The sequence below is a fragment of the Staurois parvus genome, unplaced genomic scaffold, assembly GCF_062004578.1.
Source record: "Staurois parvus isolate SC_StPar_1 unplaced genomic scaffold, SC_StPar_1.0 ptg000534l, whole genome shotgun sequence".
In the NCBI taxonomy this organism is placed as follows: domain Eukaryota; kingdom Metazoa; phylum Chordata; class Amphibia; order Anura; family Ranidae; genus Staurois; species Staurois parvus.
The window spans coordinates 1,065,106-1,088,692 of record NW_028318330.1 but is presented as its reverse complement, the minus strand read 5'-3'; the positions used below and the strand labels follow the sequence as shown (position 1 = coordinate 1,088,692).

General features: G+C 48.1%; 1 protein-coding gene across 1 annotated transcript in view; it reads left to right on the top strand.

Moving 5' to 3' along the window:
- Positions 1–10,841: 10,841 nt before the first annotated feature.
- The window catches only part of LOC149451533 (uncharacterized), a 92,639-nt gene continuing 79,893 nt past the window's right edge, over positions 10,842–23,587 (top strand). The window contains exons 1-2 of the mRNA XM_089690580.1: positions 10,842–10,856; positions 15,759–16,706. Of these exons, the coding sequence (XP_089546706.1) occupies positions 10,842–10,856; positions 15,759–16,706 (963 nt within the window). The remainder of the gene's footprint in view (positions 10,857–15,758; positions 16,707–23,587) is intronic.

Below are 23,587 nucleotides of genomic sequence, written 5' to 3'. Positions count from 1 at the left end.
GAAGTACTAAGAACGCATGACTACCTTTTGGTGAACTGGCAGTCACCAGCAGCTTAGTACATCCTGGCATTTTACACTCCAGCAATCCAAGCTGGTGATGTGGCGAGTCCCATAAGTGCAACCCAAGCTGGTGAGGTGGCGAGTCCCATAAGTGCAGTCCAAGCTGGTGAGGTGGCGAGTCCCATAAGTGCAGTCCAAGCTGGTGAGGTGGCGAGTCCCATAAGTGCAGTCCAAGCTGGTGAGGTGGCGAGTCCCATAAGTGCAGTCCAAGCTGGTGAGGTGGCGAGTCCCATAAGTGCAGTCCAAGCTGGTGAGGTGGCGAGTCCCATAAGTTCAGTCCAAGCTGGTGAGGTGGCGAGTCCCATAAGTTCAGTCCAAGCTGGTGAGGTGACTAGAACTAGTAGCCACCAAGAATTTGCACACAGGAAGGTAGAGCCCATAGTGTCCTTCTGGATGTGCTTACAAATCCTAATTGGCAGCCCACAAATTCTGCAGCACCCATACCCATTCACTGCCCAACCAGAAATTTAGGTGGAAACAGCAAATGTAACTACTCCCCTTGATTTTGTTAAGCTGTTTCTCTCAGAAGATCTGTATAATTTGATTGTGGGTCCAAGCAATTTATATGCTGACCAGTACATGGCCACCAACTCAAATTCAAACCTTGTCAGAATATTTGCATAGAAACCTATCATGGTTTACAAATGTAAATCTTTTTGGGCCTAACCCTCAACACAGGCATTTCCAGGTGACCATGAATTAGAGGTCCAATATCTCCCCGGTGTTCTGCAGACAGATAGACATTTCCCGATGACTTATGTTGTACAGATTCCTCGTGTTCCCAGATATGAGCTCATATATTGGACTTGTCCTACTTTCTCCAACCAGGAGTGAATGGACTTGGCAAGATACTCTCCCTATGTGGAGTACACGTGGCCTGCTATGGTTCTGGAGGTGGGGGAAGTGCATGCATGTCCTCCCCTTTCCTGGCCAGGCAGGCTGCAGACTGGGATATGGGTCTAGGATGGATTTTGTGGGGGACCCCATAAGTTTTGGGGTTTTGTTTTAAGGATTTGGTATGAATTTATCCCCTCCCTCCTAGATTGTAAGCTCAAAAGAGCAGGGCCCTCGAACCCCTTGTGTTTTGTCTTGTTACTGTACTGTCTCATGTACTGTCCCCCACTATAATGTACAGCGCTGAGCAAACCTTTCGGCGGATATAATGTTTTTCAAAAATTCCACATTCAGCCAGGAGCAAGAATTTTTCTTAAATAATAAAATGTCCAATTCCTTTAACCTCTTCATCTCTGGAGAAATGTTTTCCTTTTTGTACACATGTATAAATCTGCATTTGTGTCGAGTAAATAGATACCAAACAAATAGATACCAAACAAGTCAAGTCTTACAATTGTGTGCGCCTGAGACATGGCAAAGAATGACGGCCCCTGAAAATCTCCATAGGAGACACTTTAAAGCCTTTACTGCTCATCAGTATAGAGACAACTGTGATCTGTGGTGGTGGAATGATTCCTCTCACTGCGACATTCATGGCGATACCTCACATGTGTGGTGCAATCACGCTTTACATACACATACACACCCTTTGTGTACTTTTGTGTTTTCAGGGCAACGGGGGTTATGTTTAATTTTTTAATAAATGTTATTGTCATTTGTATTTTTGTACTTGTGTATTTATTTCCTATTTAGCTGCATTGCTATCACAAGCAGTTAATAACCCCCCCCCGTGACATGATTGGTCAGGTGACAGGTCCTCTTTATGAGACATCGGGGCTCTATTAGACCTCCAATGTCTCCTCTACCCTCCAATGCACAGATGGCGCTCGGTTAGATGCTTCCTTGGCTGGATCACCCGGGGAATGACGGCTCAGAAACGGGAAACACTCAGAGCTGAGGATTGCCGGCTTCATTCAGTGCAGAGGGGATCGGGGAATGGACGTTCACCATTTTCTTCCATCTTGGCCTCCTGAAGGCACTGGATGTGGTCTCTGGATCCCAGAAGGAGTCCTGGAACCATACGGGGGGAAGAGGGAGCTGTGATGGGGGCCTCACTACCCACAGTGTAAATGGGATCAGGCAGTTACACAGCCACCTGGATCACTTTTACTGTGCAGCTGGGAGGCGGCTGAAGGAAACAAGCACTGCTACTGCCACCATCACCTTGTGAGGGTCTGTATGATGTTTCAAAAGAAAAAAGGAAGACGGCAATTTAAGCCGGTTAATTGTTTTTCTTTGTAAATGTCACTTTTTCTGTAGCCCCTCCCACAGCAAAAATGAAGAAATGTATAGAGTCCCCCAAATACATACCAGACCCTCTGAGTCTAAGAATCTATGGGGGTACCTCATACAAAAAATCCAGAAAATCCATAGCAGACCCTTAATCCAAGCATGCAGCCTGGCTGACCAGGAAAGGGGGAGGGAAGAGTGTGTGGCCCCACCCCCCTCCTGAACCATACCAGGCCATGTGCTCTCAATATGGGGTACCTTTTCAGGGGGGACCCCCTGTGGCAATGCACCTTGTCCCCATACAGATGAGGACAAGGGCCTCATCCCACACACCTGGCCTGATGGTTGTGGGGGATCTGTGGTCAGGGAGGTCCATCAGAATCTGGAATTCTCAGACACCAATCCCCCATATCAGTGAGTTTGGGGTACATAGTACACAGCACCCCTAAAAAAGGAAATAAAGTGATAAAGACCCTCAATGTCCTCATTGACTGATAGCGTCCTGAGCTGTCATCAAATATATAAAGTAAGGGGCGGGGATAGTGGTGACATCATTGCCCATATATGACCATATTCACACAATGATGTCATACTCTATTCCCCGCCCATTTGCCTACGTGGCCATGTAAGTGAATCGGCGGGATGAAGTCAGTTGTTGCTATGGACGCAGCTGTTGCAGGCAGCCATTGCTTCCCTAGCAACCAGGGAGAGCCAGAAGCCATCACATCGGTCTGCAGCAAATGCTGTAAATGTTGGATGTTCAGAAGAATGTGGGAGCCGCCAGTGTTCATCCAAACTTCTGTCCAGACTCGGAGCTCATCCCTAATGCAGATTATTGTCAGTGTGTGGAAGGATTGAATCTACCAGATCGGGATCTTTAGGTGTGTGTGTGTCACTGCCCGGCACACCAGTCACATCACACACTTCAGGTTGTGCTGATCTGCCCTCAATCATGTGTGTGGGGTGTGCAGGGGTGGGTGGGCAGTAGAAGAAGTGATCCCACCTGGATTATGGATGGAAGGATAGCTCGGGGATCCTCTGAGGCGTGTGGGGATCACTTGTCTGCTCCACAGACCTCAGATTGTATCAGATTGTATGAAAGATTTGTATCTGCCTGTGTGTGTCCAGTCAGCCCCATGTGGGAGAGTCTCCCTCCAGTGGTGGTGAGCAGTATTGCAGACTGTGAGATCCGTATCATCACTGGTATTATCTTCCCAGAGAAAGCTCCACCTCATTCCTCCTCCACCAATCAAGGATCTCATTCCAGTTAGCCAGTCACCATGGGCAGGATTTCCTTGACACCCATCATTGGTATAACATCGAGATAAAACCTTGAGATAAATTAAGCCTTATTGTTGGTGTCAGTGAGATAAAATAAGCCCCATTGTTGGTGTCAGTGAGATAAAATAAGCCCCATTGTTGGTGTCAGTGAGATAAAATAAGCCCCATTGTTGGTGTCAGTGAGATAAAATAAGCCCCATTGTTGGTGTCAGAGAGATAAAATAAGCCCCATTGTTGGTGTCAGTGAGAACAAAGTGTACCCCCAGCCATCATTGGTGGTCAGTGGTGGTACTTACCTGATCCCACCCTCCCGCTGCCTCTCTGCTGATGTCGGAGTTCCACTTTCCCTGTCAGAAAGGAGATGCCGGCTCCCAGCAGTCGGGTGTCATTGCAGTGCCTGGTGATGGCAGAGCTCCCGGCTGTCCCTCCTTCCTCCTCCTTGGTCCCTCATTCTGCTCGGATCTCTATAGTTGGATATAAAATGCTCTATTTATCTATCAGGAAGTGTTTCCCGGGGCTAAACCTTCCCTCCGTCTACATTTCTGGATTAGTACATTTCTAAAGCCGGTATAAAGGAATAGAAGTATAAACAGCACTTGTGGGGTTATCTCATCATTTCTTTGTATCATTCTCCTGTAGGGGGCGTGGCAGGGGGCGTGTCCTATGTCAAACCTTTACTAATAGGTGTCCCTTGTTCCTATCACAGAAATATGGGAGATATGTGATGGAACCCAGAGAGTGTTCAAGGTGTCATCACCTCAATGCCACTCTGCATGGAGTCCTGGAATCTGTGAGACATGATGGGACAGGAGACTAAATCCCGGGACTGTCCCTCATCATCCGGGACACTTGGCCCCAATGACAGAGCCAAGGCCACACTACCAGACATTTCTCAGGGCTGCAGATCCTCTGACCTCCATAAGGTGGTGATCACAGACAGGAAGTCTCTCTGGAAGACAAGAAGTGATGTCAGGTACAGACAGGAAGAGATCTCAGGTACAGACAGGAAGAGATCTCAGGTACAGACAGGAAGTTCCATGTGGGAGGAATCAGAGAGGAGAAATTGTTGAAAGTGGCAGTAGAGGAGGTAATAAGATGTTATTTCCAATTTACACCTAGTAACCCCCCGTCATATCCGTCCTCTCTCTCCATAGTCATGTCCGTCCTCTTCCTCCATAGTCACTGTGACGTCTTTTATCTCCAGCAGATGATGATACACACATATATAGTGTGGGAACCCAGATGAACCCCTTCAGGGGGAGGAGTTGATGATAATATATTTGCTCCCAAAGCTGGCCTACATGGTTCAGTTTTATCGTTCAGCCAGCGGGATGACCATAAAAACTGAAGCGATTCCCCCATCCACACATTGGAGGTGGATGGAGGAATCCTCCCCGCTGCACTCTTGTATTCTGACAATGGGGGGACTCCTCCGCTCTCAGAATACACAGATCAGCACTGAAGCTATTGGCTGCAGCCGCTGGGGGAGTGGCTTTTATCCGGCAGTGGCCACACATGGATGGAAATGTGAGCGATCCCTGCTGAACCAGCTGAATTTCCATGGATCTATGGTCACCTTCAATGACTTCCTCCCCTCCCCCTCATCTCCTTCATGATGGAAGTCATGCTGAGATCATCTCCCATTGGCTGAGCAATATTCTCATTTGTCTCTCAGCTCCTTCTTGCTATTCCTCGTCCTGCCTGTTGTTTCCTTGGATTGATTTTCTGTGTAGTGACCCCGGCTTGGTCTCTTGGATGCGCTCGTCTGTTGCTTGCCCTGACCTTTCTCCTGATTCCTGGATCTCCTCCTCATCTCTCCTCCATATCCTCTTACACAGCTTTTCTCCACACCTGCAGTGACCCTGGGGGGAGGAAACTTGGCACCAGCACGCTGCCAAATCCATCCCCGCCATTAGGGGCTCTGGAGACAATTGTCTGTTATTTACACTCCGTTCCTCCGCACGTCACCTGATCACATGACAGATTACTTCCACAGATTCCGGACAGATTTCTGGATGGTAAAGGTCAAAGGTCACTCTTCAGTTTAGGAGAGGTAGGACGCACCCAGGAACAATGATTTGGTTTGCATGGAAGCTGCATATAGAGGACCCTTTAAAATCTCCCCATCCAAATGTCCCTCCATCCAGAGTCTATATGTCCTATGACTTCACACTGACCTCACAGCTCCTCCTCCCAATGTCCCTCCATCCAGAGTCAGAGAATCCTATGACATCACACTGACCTCACAGCTCCTCCTCCCAATGTCCCTCCATCCAGAGTCAGAGAATCCTATGACATCACACTGACCTCACAGCTCCTCCCCCCAATGTCCCTCCATCCAGAGTCAGAGAATCCTATGACATCACACTGACCTCACAGCTCCTCCTCCCAATGTCCCTCCATCCAGAGTCAGAGAATCCTATGACATCACACTGACCTCACAGCTCCTCCCCCCAATGTCCATCCATCCAGAGTCAGAGAATCCTATGACATCACACTGACCTCACAGCTCCTCCCCCCAATGTCCATCCATCCAGAGTCAGAGAATCCTATGACATCACACTGACCTCACAGCTCCCCCCCCAATGTCCATCCATCCAGAGTCAGAGAATCCTATGACATCACACTGACCTCACAGCTCCTCCCCCCAATGTCCATCCATCCAGAGTTAGAGAATCCTATGATGTCACTGTAACATAAATGTAAGAGTAGAATCATGTTATCAGTAGCTGAGATGTGAGGTGATCAGTAGAAATTTGAAATTGTAGATTTCGTTTTGTGATGGAGGGTAGGCAGGACAGAACACACAAGGCAGACGGCAAACACTTAAAGCTTTATTAAAACAGACAACAGTCACTCAATAGGGAGTAGTGCAGGGAGAGAGAGTCCACAATACTTGTAGTCCAGCCCCAAGGCAAAGTTAAAGTCTCTACAGCAATTTATAATCCAACAGGGGGCGCTGTGAGTCTCTGTAGTAGTTATAATCCAACAGGGGGTGGTGTGAGTCTCTGTAGTAGTTGTAATCCAACAAGGAGGTGGAGTGGGAGTACAAGAACAGTTCAGGGAAAACAGGAGAGCATAAACTCACGGGTCCAACAGGGATGTCCTGGTACACAGCGGACGGCAACAGCGGTGACTCTGCTCAGCACACAGCAACAGCGGGTAGTTCTAGCACACAGCCGAGGGGCAGTTGAGGCAAAGAGAGCCCGGGCACAGCAGAGGGAAATTCAGGCAGGCAAGGTAAGGAGGGCCCACAGCAGAAGGTAGCTCTGGCAGGAAGGAGGTCCGGGCACAGCAGAGGGCAATTCAGGCAGGCAAGGTAAGGAGGGCCCACAGCAGAAGGTAGCTCTGGCAGGAAGGAGGTCCGGGCACAGCAGAGGGCAATTCAGGCAGGCAAGGTAAGCAGGGCCCACAGCAGAAGGTAGCTCTGGCAGGCAGGAGGTCCAGGGACAGCAGAGGGCAATTCAGGCAGGCAGGAGAGGGCACTCAGCAGAAGGTAGCTCTGGCAGGCAGGAGGTCCGGGCACAGCAGAGGGCAGTTCAGGCAGGCAAGGTAATCAGGGCCCACAGCAGAAGGTAGCTCTGGCAGGAAGGAGGTCCGGGCACAGCAGAGGGCAGTTCAGGCAGGCAAGGTAAGCAGGGCCCACAGCAGAAGGTAGCTCTAGCAGGCAGGAGGTCCGAGCACAGCAGAGGGCAGTTCAGGCAGGCAAGGTAAGCAGGGCCCACAGCAGAAGGTAGCTCTGGCAGGAAGAAGGTTTGGGCACAGAAGAGGGCAATTCAGGCAGGCAGGAGAGGGCACTCAGCAGAAGGTAGCTCTGGCAGGAAGAAGGTTTGGGCACAGAAGAGGGCAATTCAGGCAGGCAGGAGAGGGCACTCAGCAGAAGGTAGCTCTGGCAGGAAGGAGGTCAGGGCACAGCATAGGGCAATTCAGGCAGGCAAGGTAAGCAGGGCCCACAGCAGAAGGTAGCTCTTGCAGAAAGGAGGTTCGGGCACAGCAGAGGGCAATTCAGGCAGGCAAGGTAATCAGGGCCCACAGCAGAAGGTAGCTCTTGCAGAAAGGAGGTTCGGGCACAGCAGAGGGCAATTCAGGCAGGCAGGAGAGGGCACTCAGCAGAAGGTAGCTCTGGCAGGAAGGAGGTCCGGGCACAGCAGAGGGCAATTCAGGCAGGCAAGGTAATCAGGGCCCACAGCAGAAGGTAGCTCTTGCAGAAAGGAGGTTCGGGCACAGCAGAGGGCAATTCAGGCAGGCAGGAGAGGGCACTCAGCAGAAGGTAGCTCTGGCAGGAAGGAGGTCCGGGCACAGCAGAGGGCAATTCAGGCAGGCAAGGTAATCAGGGACCACAGCAGTAGGTATCTCTGGCAGGCAGGAGGTCCGGGCACAGCAGAGTACAATTCAGGCAGGCAAGGTAATCGGACCACAGCAGTAGGTATCTCTGGCAGGCAGGAGGTCTGGGCACAGCAGAGGGCAATTCAGGCAGGCAAGGTAATCAGGGCCCACAGCAGAAGGTAGCTCTGGCAGGAAGGAGGTCCGGGCACAGCAGAGGGCAATTCAGGCAGGCAAGGTAAGCAGGGCCCACAGCAGAAGGTAGCTCTGGCAGGAAGGAGGTCTGGGCACAGCAGAGGGCAGTTCAGGCAGGCAGGAGAGGGCACTCAGCAGAAGGTAGCTCTGGCAGGAAGGAGGTCTGGGCACAGCAGAGGGCAGTTCAGGCAGGCAGGAGAGGGCACTCAGCAGAAGGTAGCTCTGGCAGGAAGGAGGTCCGGGCACAGCAGAGGGCAATTCAGGCAGGCAAGGTAATCAGGGACCACAGCAGAAGGTAGCTCTGGCAGGAAGGAGGTCCGGGCACAGCAGAGGGCAGTTCAGGCAGGCAGGAGAGGGCCCACAGCAGAAGGTAGCTCTGGTAGGCAGGAGGTCTGTGCACTCAGCAGAGGGCAAGTCACAGGGTAGCCATCCAGGGACTCACCAGCCAGCAGTGTACATAGCCAAGTACAGTTCCAAGCATCTCCTAGTTAAGGCTCAGGCAGGAGTAGCCCTGTCCATCATGACTCCAGCTCTCCCAACGAGTCCACATGGTCCTGCAATTGTCCCCACCCCCAACTTCCTGCTAAGAAGTGGCCTGGACTTCCCCAGCCACACAGAGCCATGCTGCCTTTGTTCTATATGGAGATAGATCCCATTTCCCCTCCCCCTGTGAGGCCCAGGAACTTCAGGCAACACACAAGAAAAGAATATTTCTGCTGTCTGTCACAACTCCTCCCCCTTTTACATAACATGTACCTGCATGAGGCCTGAACAGGCTCTGTGCATGGTACATGTAGCATTTTCCCAGCAGAACCATCTAAGTGTCCATATAACGGCTTGTTATTTGGTGGTCAAGGTTGTACTGAGGCTCATTCCAGCAGGGCATCCTGTGGGCATATGGAGATTGCTGGCCTACAGGCCAAGGAGGATAGCTGGGGCTACTGACATTACCTCTCCACCAGAGGGAAGCCATGAAGTTCTTCCTACGCCCCCTTGGACAATTGGCCTGCACGTGCCCCCTCTGTTTGCAAGTGTGACATCAGGGCTCATGGGTCCTTCTGGTACCCCTCCACCTGTTTGGAGGACAATGGGAAGCTCCCCAAAACCTTGGGCCTTCAGGAGGGGTTACATGTGGCTGTACATAGCTAACAGGATAAGCCCTCAACAACTGGGGGTCTGGCCTCAACTCTGTTCTAGCCTTTAGTGGTTCAAGGTCCTTCTCTCCAAAAATTGGCAATCGCTGTCCCCAAGATCATTCCCCAGTAGAATGTCAGCCGGCAGGCCTGGCATTACCCCAACCGGGGAAGGTTTTTCCCCAAACCCGCAATCTAGCTGAACCATAGCCCCCGGGGTATGTTTCATGGCACCCCCGCTAGCTCAATAGAAAAGTCAGGGTCCTTTTTGCTCACTGCGGGATTTAATACGCAGGGGTCACCAAGGGTCAGGAACGTACCTGTGTTGCAGAACCCTGTAGCCTTTCTGCCATCTATGGAAACCTCCTGCAGGTACTGCTGCCTTTTCTCAGGGTAGCTTGGGGTAAGCTGGCGAACTCCGTAGACTTCTAGAGGGGTGTAGATTTCTGTCGGAGGCATCCATTCATTTGGGGAAGGAGATCGGCTCTGCTCTCCTGGCACCAATGGCACATCGTGGTCAAGGTGAGGGGTTTGGGTTTGTGGGGGGTGGATGTTCTTGGAGCATCTAGCCATAAGATGCCCGGGTTGTCCACATGCATAGCACCGGCGTTCCATCGTGACCCTGGGTGGCGCGACCGTAGACATGGGGGCGGTATGGCTTTGCAGGGGAGAGGCACCACCCAGGGTCCCTGCGGGTTCTGTCATCAGTTTTTTCCAGTGGGGCTTAATTGTGAGAACTTTGTCTGCTAGCGCAGCGGCCTTCTCTAGGGTGGCTGGACTTCGCTCCTTCACTCACTCCCTGACCTCAGAGGGGCATTTGTCATAAAATTGTTCCTTCAGGAAAGTCTGGATAATACTCTCCACTAAGAGGGCCTGTTTGCCCTCCAGCCAGCAACGACAGGCCTGTGACATTTTGTGAGCATACATCTTGAAGGAGGGCTCTGAGTTGCAGGATAAGTCTCGGAACTGAATCCTGTAGGTTTCCGGGGTCACCGCATAGTACTGAAGCACCGTCTGTTTGACCTGCGCATAATCTCAGCTGTCTGGGTAATCCAGTGTATGGTAGGCTGCGGCTGCACCCCCTTCTAGCAGACCCACGAGGTGCCGTAGCCAATCCATGTGCGGCACCTCCATGAGTTGGCACAAATGCTCAAAGTCCTGAAAAAAACCCTCCATATCCCTGGCGGCTTCGTTAAAGGGCTTAAAGTCTTTGCGGCTGACCTGGGGAGGGGGGAAGCCCACAGCCCTGGGGCTAGAAGGACAACTTAGATCACGACAGCTCCCTTGGCTCTCTCTCTCATGCGCCCTCCGGATAGCCTCTCGCTTGTCCTCTACTGTGGCGTCTGACCCCAGGGGGGCCATCTCCTCCTCCACACGAGTAAGCCAGGAGCTTTTGGATCTTGGGTGATGGCGTGCTGGGGAGGCTGAGGTTGGTCTGCTCACCTCCCTTGTTGGGGTGTCTTGGGGGTCAGCTTCTTCAATGGCTGCGACCAGATCCTCTTTGACTAGGCCCTTCCAGGTAAGGGACAGCTCCTCAGCCCTCTCCTGCAGGCACAACATAGTCCACTTCCTGTATTCGCTGGGCCGGGCCTGTTTCTCCATCAGCTGGCTTTTGCTGTCCGCCATCCCCTCAGTGTCCTGATCCCACCACTGCCAACCAGTGTGATGGAGGGTAAGCGGGTCAGAACACACAAGGCAGACAGCAAACACTTAAAGATTTATTAAAACAGACAACAGTCACTCAATGGGGAGAGAGAGTCCACAATACTTGTAGTCCAGCCCCAAGGCAAAGTTAAAGTCTCTACAACAATTTATAATCCAACAGGGGGGTGGTGGGAGTCTCTGTAGTAGTTGTAATCCAACAGGGAGGTGGAGTGGGAGTACAAGAACAGTTCAGGGAAAACAGGAGAGCATAAACTCACGGGTCCGACAGGGATGTCCTGGTTCACAGTGGAAAGCAGCAGCGGCGACCCTGCTCAGCACACAGCAACAGCGGGTAGTTCTAGCACACAGCCGAGGGGCAGTTGAGGCAAAGAGAGCCCGGGCACAGCAGAGGGTAATTCAGGCAGGCAAGGTAATCAGGGCCCACAGCAGAAGGTAGCTCTGGCTGGAAGGAGGTCCGGGCACAGCAGAGGGCAATTCAGGCAGGCAAGGTAATCAGGGCCCACAGCAGTAGGTAGCTCTAGCAGGAAGGAGGTCCGGGCACTCAGCAGAGGGCAGTTCACAGGGTAGCGATCCAGGGACTCACCAGCCAGCAGTGTAAAAAGCAAAGTACAGTTCCAAGCATCTTTTAGTTAAGGCTCAGGCAGGAGTAGCCCTGTCTATCATGATTCCAGCTCTCCCAACAACGAGTCCACATGGCCCTGCAATTGTCCCCACCCCCAACTTCCTGCTAAGAAGTGGCCTGGACTGGTTTTCCCCAGCCACACAGAGCCATGCTGCATTTGTTCTATATGGAGATACATCCCATTTCCCCTCCCCCTGTGAGGCCCAGGAACTTCAGACAACACACAAAAAAAGAATATTTCTGCTGTCCATCACAACTTTCATTCTATGTTATTACAGATAAGTGTTCAGTATTCAGTCATAGACATATGTTCACCAATTAGCATCTGAAAGGACAGAGCAGCTTCTTACCTGGAGGTGACACCTGAATGCCAATAAAACATCACCTATGTAGCCAGACTTTGCCACCTTCTTGAACCTAAAAGAAGAATCCTAGTCATTTTGGCTACAAGAGTCAGCAGGAAATAGATCAGAGGAATCTATTTAATATCTCATAAAAGCTAAAATATTAGTTGCAGAGAGATGAAAATACTTCCTTCTGATTGGACACACTGTAGGCTACATCTGCATGTAAAAAAGTATTTGTAGCCTCTGTAGAATCCCAGAGAAATGCACAAAATGGTTATATGGCACCTGATTGCGACAGCTGAAAAGTGATTGGTACTGTCGCGATCGGACTGATGTGCTTGTGTCAGAAATCATTTTCCTGACTCAGTGATCCAAATCGTTTCTTGCCCATTCAAGATTGGGCACTTCAGAACACAGAACATCCTGTGGGTTGGTACAGGAACACCCCTGAGGGTTGATTGGCCAAGGGTTAAAGTCCTAATAATAAATTGAGGGCCCTGAGATATGGACGGGGTGATTCGTACGGAGTCGGTTCAATATAACTGGTGAATTGCAGACTTTCTTTGACTTCCTCCAGTCACAGGATAAATCTTGGTAAGGTTTTATTTCTGTTTTTATTCCCTTTTATGTTATAGTCAATAGCCAATTGTGTGTCTTTTTGTATTCAATCATAAAATTATTAAGTGACTTCTGTGTACTAAGCTCAGGCTCATATCTCCAGAGAGATTGTTGTATTGTAGTGTCTATGTACTCGCTCTAAGTTCATTGACAATCTGTATGTAATTGCACTGCGTGTTGGCAGATAGCATGCAGATTGTAAACTAGCAGATCTGCCAGACGGAGATCTGTGTGTGTGTGGTGGCCCAGCAGACCAGTCTGCGTACAAACTGTTGGGTGGTGGCAAGCTACTGTTTGTTGTGTGTCCGGTGTGGGGGGGATGGACAGTGGAAGACTGATTAACAACGGGGTTCTAGCTTGTAGGATAGCTGGAGGAATCCTAGAAAGGTGTGCCAATTTCTAGATTGCTCCCCAACCTTTGCACAAGATTGTATGTAAGATTTGTGTTTGCCTGTGTGTGGTCAGCCAGCTGGATTGGAGTGGAGTCTCCCTCTAGTGGTGACCAAAGATAGTGAAGGCTGTGAAAGTATATCACGGTCACTCTTATATGCTCAAAGTCCCCTCATTCCCTCTTTACCCCAGTCATGGGCGGACCACACTTCAGTTAGCTAGTCACCGTGGGCGTGCATTTTATCTATGACATCACACTGACCTCACAGTTCCTCTCCCAATGTTCCTCCATCCAGAGTCAGAGAATCCTATGAAATCACACTGACCTCACAGCTCCTCCCCCAATGTTCCTCCATCCAGAGTCAGAGAATCCTATGACATCACACTGACCTCACAGCTCCCCCCCCAATGTCCATCCATCCAGAGTCAGAGAATCCTATGACATCACACTGACCTCACAGCTCCTCCCCCCAATGTCCCTCCATCCAGAGTCAGAGAATCCTATGACATCACACTGACCTCACAGCTCCTCCCCCAATGTCCCTTCATCTTGTCTTTTTCCCTGATGCTCTTAGGATGTGGGGCCCCTTGGTATCCTCACATGTAAAGTGGGACTGTTGGTCCTGCGTTGTATGTAATGACATCAGAATGCTGCAACAAGCCTATACCCTGCGTAGTGTGGGGGTCCTGTGGGGGGGAATTATACCTCAGCCTGAAGTGGGGCTTTAATAAAATGGAGACCTGAATGGAGAGGTGAGGAGGATTCTGGGAATATCATTTGATGTGACTATTTGTGTTCAGATGTAGAGTTTTCCTCCTGTGAAGTCTGGAGATCATATGACATCACATTGCCTCCACCTCCCTCCCTGATAGAAGAGAGAAAGAAGAAGAAGATTCTAGAAGTCACCAGAGAGATCACTGAGCTGCTGACAGGAGAGGTGAGCGGTGCCGGGAATTCTGGGACATTCTCCAGTAACAGACAAGGGATGTGTCTGGATGGTGACTGTATCATTGTGTGTGTCAGGTTCCTATAAGGTGTCAGGGTGTCACTGTCTATTTCTCCATGGAGGAGTGGGAGTATTTAGAAGGACACAAGGATCTCTACAAGGACGTCATGATGGACAATCAGCCGCCCCTCACATCACCGGGTAAGAGGAGACTTTATTGTAAAGGAGAGAGCAGTACGGAGGATCCACCTAGATCCCCCATCATCTGATAAACACATAGAAACAATGGATTCAGTCAGTGTGTGTGTTTCCTACAGATGGATCCAGTCATGGGAACCCACCAGAGAGATGTCCCCGTCCTCTGTATTCCCGGGATTCCACACAGGAAGGTCACACCATCCCTCACCATCATCAGGTAGATGATGACAATTATTGGTAGTTGTGATTTATACACAGCATGTTTGTTACAATGAATGTTTTATTATATCTTTCAGAGTGGAATCCTCGGGGATGATAATATTGATGTTAAAGAAGAGTATAAAGAGGAGGATGAGGAGTATGGAGTGATGGAGGAGTTTTCAGAAGGACACAAGGAGATGATGGAGCCACCTAATACCAGGAACCCCCCAGATAGATGTCCCCGTCCTCTGTATTCCCGGGAATCCACACAGGAAGGTCACACCATCCCTCACTATTACAAGGTTGGTGGGATGGAGCATCTAGAACATGAACTTGTGGAGACTATGTGTGGATTTTGTGTGTGATGTCACAATCATAAATCTTACATTTTACAGATGATATTTTCTCTCATTTCCTTGATTTAGAGTGGAGATCCAATCGATATAGAATTTGAGGTGAAAGCAGAAGAAGAAGAGGCGTATGTGAGGGATGATCAGCAGTCTATGGAGGAGGATGGAATAACGGGGACATTTATAGAGGAGGACACTCCTACAGAGATCAGCACAGGTGGGTCATGAACACTAAATCCATTCCTCCACCCATACTGCTCACTGATTGGTCCAGAGTAGGGCGGGGACTGGGTGATATCAGCCTGTAATCCCCTGGTCACTTTCCTGAGCTGTGTTCCCCGTCCTGTATTCCTGGATTTCTCTCGGATAATCTTCCTTCTCTGTGCTGCAGACACAATTTATGTATCTAGACTGGATTTATGGAGGTTCTGGGGTTCAGCTGGCAGTAAAATGTTGATTCATAAGCTCTTCTTAACCTCTTTTTTGTTCCTCCCATTTCCTCCCAGCTGGACATTTTATATCGGATGATGTGATTGGAGCACAGACTTTTACATGGTGATAATAATGTGATAACATCCTTCAACTTTGGACCCTTAAACAGAAAGTGATAATGAGGGAGGAGTCAATACCCCAATGATGGTGGTCTTCAGGATCAGTCCAGTCTTCATCTTGGTTGTTCTCCCCCCATCCTCACTCTCTGACCTCTGGTGGGGCTCAGCCCCGCTGTTCTTCATGACTAAATCATGGAGTAAATAAGGAAGTGCAGTACTTCTTGTGTTGGGAAGATGGCGATGAGTGATAGAGGGGGTGGGGACCCTCGTCCTATATCCCCTCATCACTGTCCCTCCTATAAAAGACAGTTCTGGTTGTTTCCTCACTCTCTGACTAAGGTCCATGAATAAAGAAATGACCTGGTAGGAGATCAGAGGAGTCATTTCCTAGTTCCCTTGAGGGTGGAATTGTAAGCTCCTCAGAGACCAAGCTGCCTGATGTGGGCGGAGTCTTGGTTTGGGGGAACCAATCAGCTCCTGTCTAGTAATCCTCTTTGTCTTTGTATTTTAGTCCATGGCCGGGAGATGAGGAAAACCTCCGAGGATTGTCTCACTTTGTCTCCAGACTGGAAAGTAGAAGATGAGGACATCACACAGTATAGTCCAGGAGAAAACCCGGCTCCCTCCAATGTCCATCTGGCACCACCCAGTGTAGATGGACCATCGGATTCCTCGTATCCTGAGGAACCTCAGACTGTGCGGGACCGGGCCAGCCTTCTAACAGGGAAGAGATTCTTCTGTCCTGAGTGTGGGAAGAGGTTCCATTCTAAATCCAAACTTAATGTGCATAAAAGATCTCACACAGGGGAGAAGCCATATTCCTGTCCTGAGTGCGGGAAATGTTTTTCAGTGAAGTCCAATCTTTACAGACATCAGGGATCCCACACAGGTGGGAAAATATATTCCTGTCTTGAGTGTGAGAAATGTTTTCTACAGAAGTCTGATCTTTACAGACATCAGACATCTCATACGGGGGAGAAACCATATTCCTGTGCTGAGTGTGGGAAATGTTTTTCACAGAAGTCCAGTCTTTACACACATCAGAGATCTCACACAGGAGAGAAGCCGTTTTCCTGCCCTGAGTGTGGGAAATGTTTTCCACACAAGTCCCATCTTTACACACATCACAGATCCCACACAGGGGAGAAGCCTTATTCCTGTCCTGAGTGCAGGAAATGTTTTGCACAAAAATCAGATCTTGCCATACATGAAAGGTCTCACACAGGTGAGAAGCCGTATTCTTGTTCTGAGTGTGGGAAATGTTTTTCAGTGAAGTCCAATCTTTACACACATCAAAGATCTCACACGGGGGAGAAGCCATATTCCTGTCCTGAGTGTGGGAAATGTTTTTCAAGGAAGTCCCATCTTTCCAGACATCAGAGATCTCACACGGGGGAGAAGCCACTTTCCTGTCCTGAGTGTGGGAAATGTTTTTCAATGAAGTCCCATCTTTCCAGACATCAGAGATCTCACACAGGTGAGAAGCCGTATTCTTGTCCTGAGTGCAGGAAATGTTTTTCAGATAAGTCCAGTCTTTACACACATCAAAGATCTCACACTGGGGAGAAGCCGTATTCCTGTTCTGAGTGCGGGAAATGTTTTTCAGATAAGTCCAATCTTTACAGACATCAGAGATCGCACATGAGGGAGAAGCCACTTTCCTGTCTTGAATGAGGGAAATGTTCTTCACTGAAGTCCTGTCTTCCTGTACATCAGGGATCCCTCACAACCCTGGAGGTGTATTAGTGCCTTGAGTGCGGGAAATGTCTTGTAGATGAATGTTGCTGGACATCCCAGCTCTCATGTGCGGGAGAAGCACACCCTGATATACAACTCAGATATACTCCATGGCTGATCTTCATGGAAGAAACCGTTCATAAGGAGATCAGAGGTCCCCAAAGACTTGGATGAAGTGTGGGATCAGGTGTGTGATTGGCTGAGTACATTTTGTGGTGGGAGATTTCACAAACACTTAGAAGTCTGTTTTTTAAATAAATATTTCTACCTCCTGTATACCGGACACTTCCACCCCCTTCCTGCCCAGGCTGACTGGTAACTATCAGCGCTCTCACACTTTGAATGACAATTACACAGTCATGCAACATTGTACCCAAATTATATTTTTGTAATTTTTTCACACAAATAGATATTTATTTTGGTGGTATTAAACACCACTTTTTACCATGTTTGCTTGTTTCTTGTTTTTACAAATAAATGGTCTTTCCTTCTAAATGTAGACAAAGGTGTATTCTGCGCCATTTCTTGGGTACAATAACCCCAATCAGTGTCTATGATTCAGTGTGTAGGAGAGTTATAGAGTCTACAAACTATGGGAGAGATGTCTGAAAATCCATCATGTCTGATGACGGCAGGTCTCATTTCTGAGGATCAAAAACACCAGAACGGTACAAATTGTCAGAACTTTATCTGTGAGGAAATAATCCGTATACAATTCATGGAAACAGGCGGGATCTGGAATGAAGGAGATTCCCTACTAATTCTCACAAAGTAACCGACATCCCAGTTCTGTATTTGTGATAATTGGAAGACAAAATAAAACACAATAATGTGCAAAAATATATATTTATTAATAATATAAATCAGTACAAAATGGGGATGAAATCTAATAGGTGATGATAAATAATAAACAATACAAGATAACAGTACAATGATCTAATCCACAATAATGGGGAGAAATACAAGCCAGCAATTACTTCCAAATATTAATGAATTACATCCAACTGTCTGGAAATGTCGTGTAAGAAATCAGTAACTCAGCAACATGTGACAACAGATATACAAATCCCCCCCGTGATCTCTCTACACCCAGATATTCAACGCTCAACGTGTACCTTGCCATGACTTGATCTGGAATCCCATACACAGGCCAATCCAATCCGCTTACAATCTGAGATGAAGATGTAATGTTACATGAAGTAGTCTGCCTTGTCATATATATACTGTATACATCCCGATAAACCATTGACTAGAAGCCAGAATCAGCTTCAGGGATATGTAAAATCAATCTTCCCCAGAGGAGTGAAATGATAATAATTTATACTGCAGGTAAAATGACGTCACATCCCCTCCTGTGCTCACCAGAACCGTTATCGGACTAAACAATGTATCTGGAGATATAAGGGGAGTACAAGTTATCTGAGGAAAATGAAAGTTCTAGTTCCCAATATGGACTGTATGGTGTCAGTGATGTCAGCTTTCAGTGCGCTCACTTCAGGGGGTGTCTGTGTCCGTCTGTTGTCCCTTGTCTCCTGTCTTGTGAGGTCTTGTTTTGTGATGTGTGTCCTCTTCTCTGTCCGTCTCTTACTTTTATCCCTCCAAATAAAACCTAGGCGGGCAAAGCTCATCTCTCCTCACAATGACGTCAGACTAGGTGCTATTTTCTCTACTAATTGATTTCAGTGACCTGAAGGGGGCAGTATAGGATGAGGAATTCTCTGACATGTCTTCTGGAACATGACAAGGGTTGACCTTTAACCTCGGCTGGTAAGGACATGACTACATTAGGAGATAACTGCTTTTCTGGCAGGTTTGGTGTCACACAGACTGGTACCCATGTCACTGCTAATAATGTATTACTGAAAGTGGTTGTAAACCTAAAAAACACAAATCCGTCTAATCCTGCAGTTGGGTAGATTTTACCTTTACTGAGCCATTCAGCTTAGTCTGGTATCTTGAAGCAATCCCTTTCTCCAGAAATCCCGCCTGATCTCCTGAGCAGAATAAATCTGACACCAGCAGAAATATGGTGTCACCACTCCCCTTCTCCTGTGAGTGACAGGCTGTGCTGAGGATGAGACCAGTATGAGCCTCCATGTAATACACTGCAAGGGGTGGGGGAGGGGGTGTCCTCTCCATGCTGGTCTCTGCCTTCACAAGATCCACAACTCAGCACTCATCAACACCAGTGATTGTTCTTGATCCGAGGCTGGAGGGGGGTATAACTGGGGGATTATGTGACATCACATCTCCGCCTACTATTCTCTGGTCCTAAGCCACGCCCACAGACCTGCAGATTTTGGAGGGCTGAGACAAGCTAAAGGAGCATTTTTCTGAGGTACAATCACAGCTGTATGGATGTTTACATTAAAATGTATTCATTTATGGAAAAAAGTACATTTTTTAGATTTGGGTTTACAACCACTTTAAGTGATTCTGGAGAAAAAAAATCTAGTAATATATATCAAGTAATGTGTTAATTAAGTGATTCTGGAGAAGAAAAATCTACCTTTATATCCTACAAAAAGATGAGGTCATTATACTGAGACTTCTTATCTCACGTCTTCTGTAACATAACAACGTTGTCATACAATGAACTCAAACTGATACTTTATAATGTTACAAACAGAATATCCCCAATATATCAATATGTATTCATTGTTAAACCATTTCATATAAATATATGTATGTGGAAATGGAATCTAGTAATATAAACCTGGAGGACATAAGTAAGCAAGCATTCACTTCATGTAATACTAATAATAATACAATTGACATTTTTGGATCAGATATTCCTGTCACATAATAATAACACCATATACAATGTAAGGTATAATATGCACTCTTTCCAGAGGATCATGGGAAATAATCATTGTGACCAGTTCTTGTGTCCTTTGTTCAATCTAGACATGGACTCATCCATTTATCTTACCACTTGGTGTCATGTCTAGTCTTCATCTTGTAGCCGTCTGATCCCACCATACCTCCCCCCAGATTTATAACCTGGGAACATAAGCTGTAACCACCTTGGAATGCTCTTAGAATCTGTGTTCAGAAACCATGAAATAGAATATACAGAACAAAATGGCTTCCAGCATGTCCATGTAGAGATTATAAGTTCAGCCTTTCTGTTTCATTCTGTGAGCCCAGAACAGTTCCGACAACCTGGTAATCTATGATTGGCTCATAACCCTGTGGGGTGGTAACCTGTAGGCACCTGCTGATCTACGATTGGCTCATAACCCTGTGGGGTGGTAACCTGTAGGCACCTGCTGATCTACGATTGGCTCATATCCCTGTGTGGTGGTAACCTGTAGGCACCTGCTGATCTACGATTGGCTCATAACCTTGTTAGGTGATAACCTGTAGGCACCTGCTGATCTACTATTGGCTCATAACCCTATGGGGTGGTATCCTGTAGGCACCTGCTGATCTACTATTGGCTCATAACCCTATGGGGTGGTATCCTGTAGGCACCTGCTGATCTATGATTGGCTCATACCCCTTTGTATCCTGATCAGATGATGATTGCAGCACTCCCAATGTTGTTCATGTAATGGAGTGCACAGTGTGTTCCATCCAAGAAGGGCAGCAAGGTAGAAGCCGGCAATTACAGGCCAGTGAGTCTAACATCGGTGGTAGTCAAGTTAATGGAATCACTCCTGAAAGGAAGGATCACTGATCATCTACAAACACACAACTTGCTGGATCCAAAGCAGCATGGCTTTGCTGAGGGCAGACCATGGCAGACTCATCTGATTGGACTTTTTGACTATATCACCAATGTTTTGGACCAGGGTGGTGCTGTGGACATAGAATATCTTGATTCCAGCAAGGCATGTGATACAGTCCACATAATGATCTAATACAGAAGTTGGACAAGCTAGGACTTAGCCCTTGGGTGGTTCAGTGGATATGCAGTTGGATAAAGGATAGATACCAGAGTGTGGTTGTAAATGGGGATCACTCAGAACAGAGAGCAGTCACTAGTGGTGTCCCCCAAGGTTCTGTACTGGGACCTGTTCTATGTAATCTATATGTAAGTGATAGAACTAAAGGGTTGTTGGGTAAGGGGATGTCTCTTTGCTGATGACACACAAGGTGTGTAATAAGGAGGATATCCCTGGAGGTGTCTGTAACATGGCACAGGATTGCTGAAAGATTGGCATTGCTGGAAGATTGGTCAGAGAAGTGGAAATTGCAGTTCAATGTTTATAAACGTAAATAATGCACCCAGGGAAGAATAATCCCTTGAGAGAGTACAACATGGGGGTTATGTTACTTGCCAGCACTTCAGAAAAAAAGGATTTGGGGTACTTATTTAGATCTTTATATCACTAAAGGGGTCAACGGCGGGAGGAAGGAGGTCCCGATTCCCCTATATAGATCTTTATATCACTAGAAGGGTCACCGGTGGGAGAAAGGAGGTCCTGATTCCCCTATATAGATCTTTATATCACTAGAGGGGTCACCAGCAGGAGGAAGGAGGTCCTGATTCCTCTATATAGATCTATCACTAGAGGGGTCACCGGCGGGAGGAAGGAGGTCCTGATTCCTTTATATAGATCTTTATATCACTAGAGGGGTCACCGGCAGGAGGAAGGAGGTCCTGATTCCTCTATATAGATCTATCACTAGAGGGGTCACCGGCGGGAGAAAGTAGGTCCCGATTCCTCTATATAGATCTTTATATCACTAGAGGGATCACCGGCGGGAGGAAGGAGGTCCCGATTCCTCTATATAGATCTTTATATCACTAGAGGGGTCACCAGCAGGAGGAAGGAGGTCCCGATTCCTCTATATAGATCTGTCACTAGAGGGGTCACCGGCAGGAGGAAGGAGGTCCCGATTCCTCTATATAGATCTTTATATCACTAGAGGGGTCACCTGCAGGAGGAAGGAGGTCCTGATTCCTCTATATAGATAGTCAAAAGTAAAAACCAAAGGACACAACTGCAATGCATATTCAATGCATAATATGTCCAATTTGTCATAATATGCATTGCAGTTGTGGCCTTTGGTTTTTAATTTTGACTATTTGATATTTACCACTTGATGTGATTTGGTTCACTTATACATCATCCATTCACCTATTTATTTGTCACTCACTGACGACACTTGTGTAGGGGAGGAAATTAATCCTTTCTGTGACTGCTGTAACCTGCTGACTGGCATCTCCTCTGAACCCTGACACTTGTACAGTGAGGGATTTCATCCCCTCCCTTCTCCTCTCAGACTGTAATAGAGAGAGAGCCATTAAAGGAGCCAATGACAGGGACTTTCTCAAGCAGGAGGTGCAGCTGCCAAGCATTGTGGAATATGCAGTCCTGGACAGAAACGGCCTGATAGGCTGATATGAGGGATGGAACTACAGAGACCAGCGTGCTTAGTGAGAGCAGAGTGAAGGACTCCATCTTGTTTTTCCTGAGGGGAGGCAGTCTGCATGTGGCAGGAGACAGTCTGGACCTGGCAGAGAAGTGCTCAGGGTCAGTTCACTCCATGTTTAGGTATCTGCATCAGTCAGGGAACATCCAACCTGAGAGATGTGGCCTACAGTACAGTGCCTACACCGACAGTGTGAAGGGCTCATCGTGAGGTGACCACAGGAGCCGGTCATTTCCAGGACCATGGTTTGGGCCTTAGTCCCAGGATCTGGTGAGAGGGATTTTGCCCCCTGGCAGATGACAGGAACACGGCACACAGAGACATGACACTTCTCCCATACTCACCAGGCACTGGGTTGTGTAGATGGTCCTGCTATACAGACACAGTGTTTGCTTTGCTATACAAATCCTGCCACGGGATTACAATGATACTTTACCATAGGAGTGTAAGTGCACCAATGAAAGTGTCTCGCTGAAGACCCCAACATTCATCCTGTTACCAAGAGACTGAAGTTACTGGTGCCATATGGGCACGCGCATGCGTATTCAGGCCTCTATATTGCATGGTGAGGGAGGGAATAGCTCTACCTTGGAAAGTAGCTATGAAGCATCAGTTGGGCGCAGTGTTTGCCTATTGGGCTTGTGGTGTCGGGGGTTAGAAGGGAGAAGTCTGACACCACAGAGAGTCATCCTTCTGCTCTCCTCCTGCTTGGACATCATAGAGCTGAGTTTATGTAAAGGGGTTTAGACCCACTTTGAGGGCGCCATGTAAGTGTTTCCTCTGCTCTTGGGGTTATTCACGGTTGGAATCCCCTGAAAGCAGCCTGAGGATGGTAAACACACAAAGCTTTATTGAACTATGGAAGGCACTCAATCAGGGTATGAAGGTAGCTTCCAGGTACCCAAAAAAGGGGTAGAGAAGGGAGGAGCCCAAAATAATTGTAATCCGGCCCATGATAGGGCAATTTGGGTAGCGATGGTCCGAGCAAGTATTAATCCAGGCAGACAAGGTATGAGTGTTCGATGGGGCCGTCTGGACAGAGAAGTGGGGCATTCAATGGGGCCAGTCCAGGCAGGGTAATGGAGATTCATGGACAGTCCAGGCAGGGAAAATAGGGGGATTCACAGACAGTCCAGGCAGGGAAAATAGGGAGGTTCACAGACAGTCCAGGTAGGGGGGTATGGGCACTCACGGTTTTGGCAGGAGTCACCTCTGGCACACACAGCAGATAGCAGGCAAACGTACTCCTTGGCACACAGCGGGTAGCAGATATAGTACTTCTTGGCACACACAGCGGATAGCAGGCAAAGGTACTCATACTCCTTGGAACACAGTGGGTAGCAGATAAAGTACTCCTTGGCACACACAGCAGAGAGCAGGAAAAGGTACTCCTACTCCTT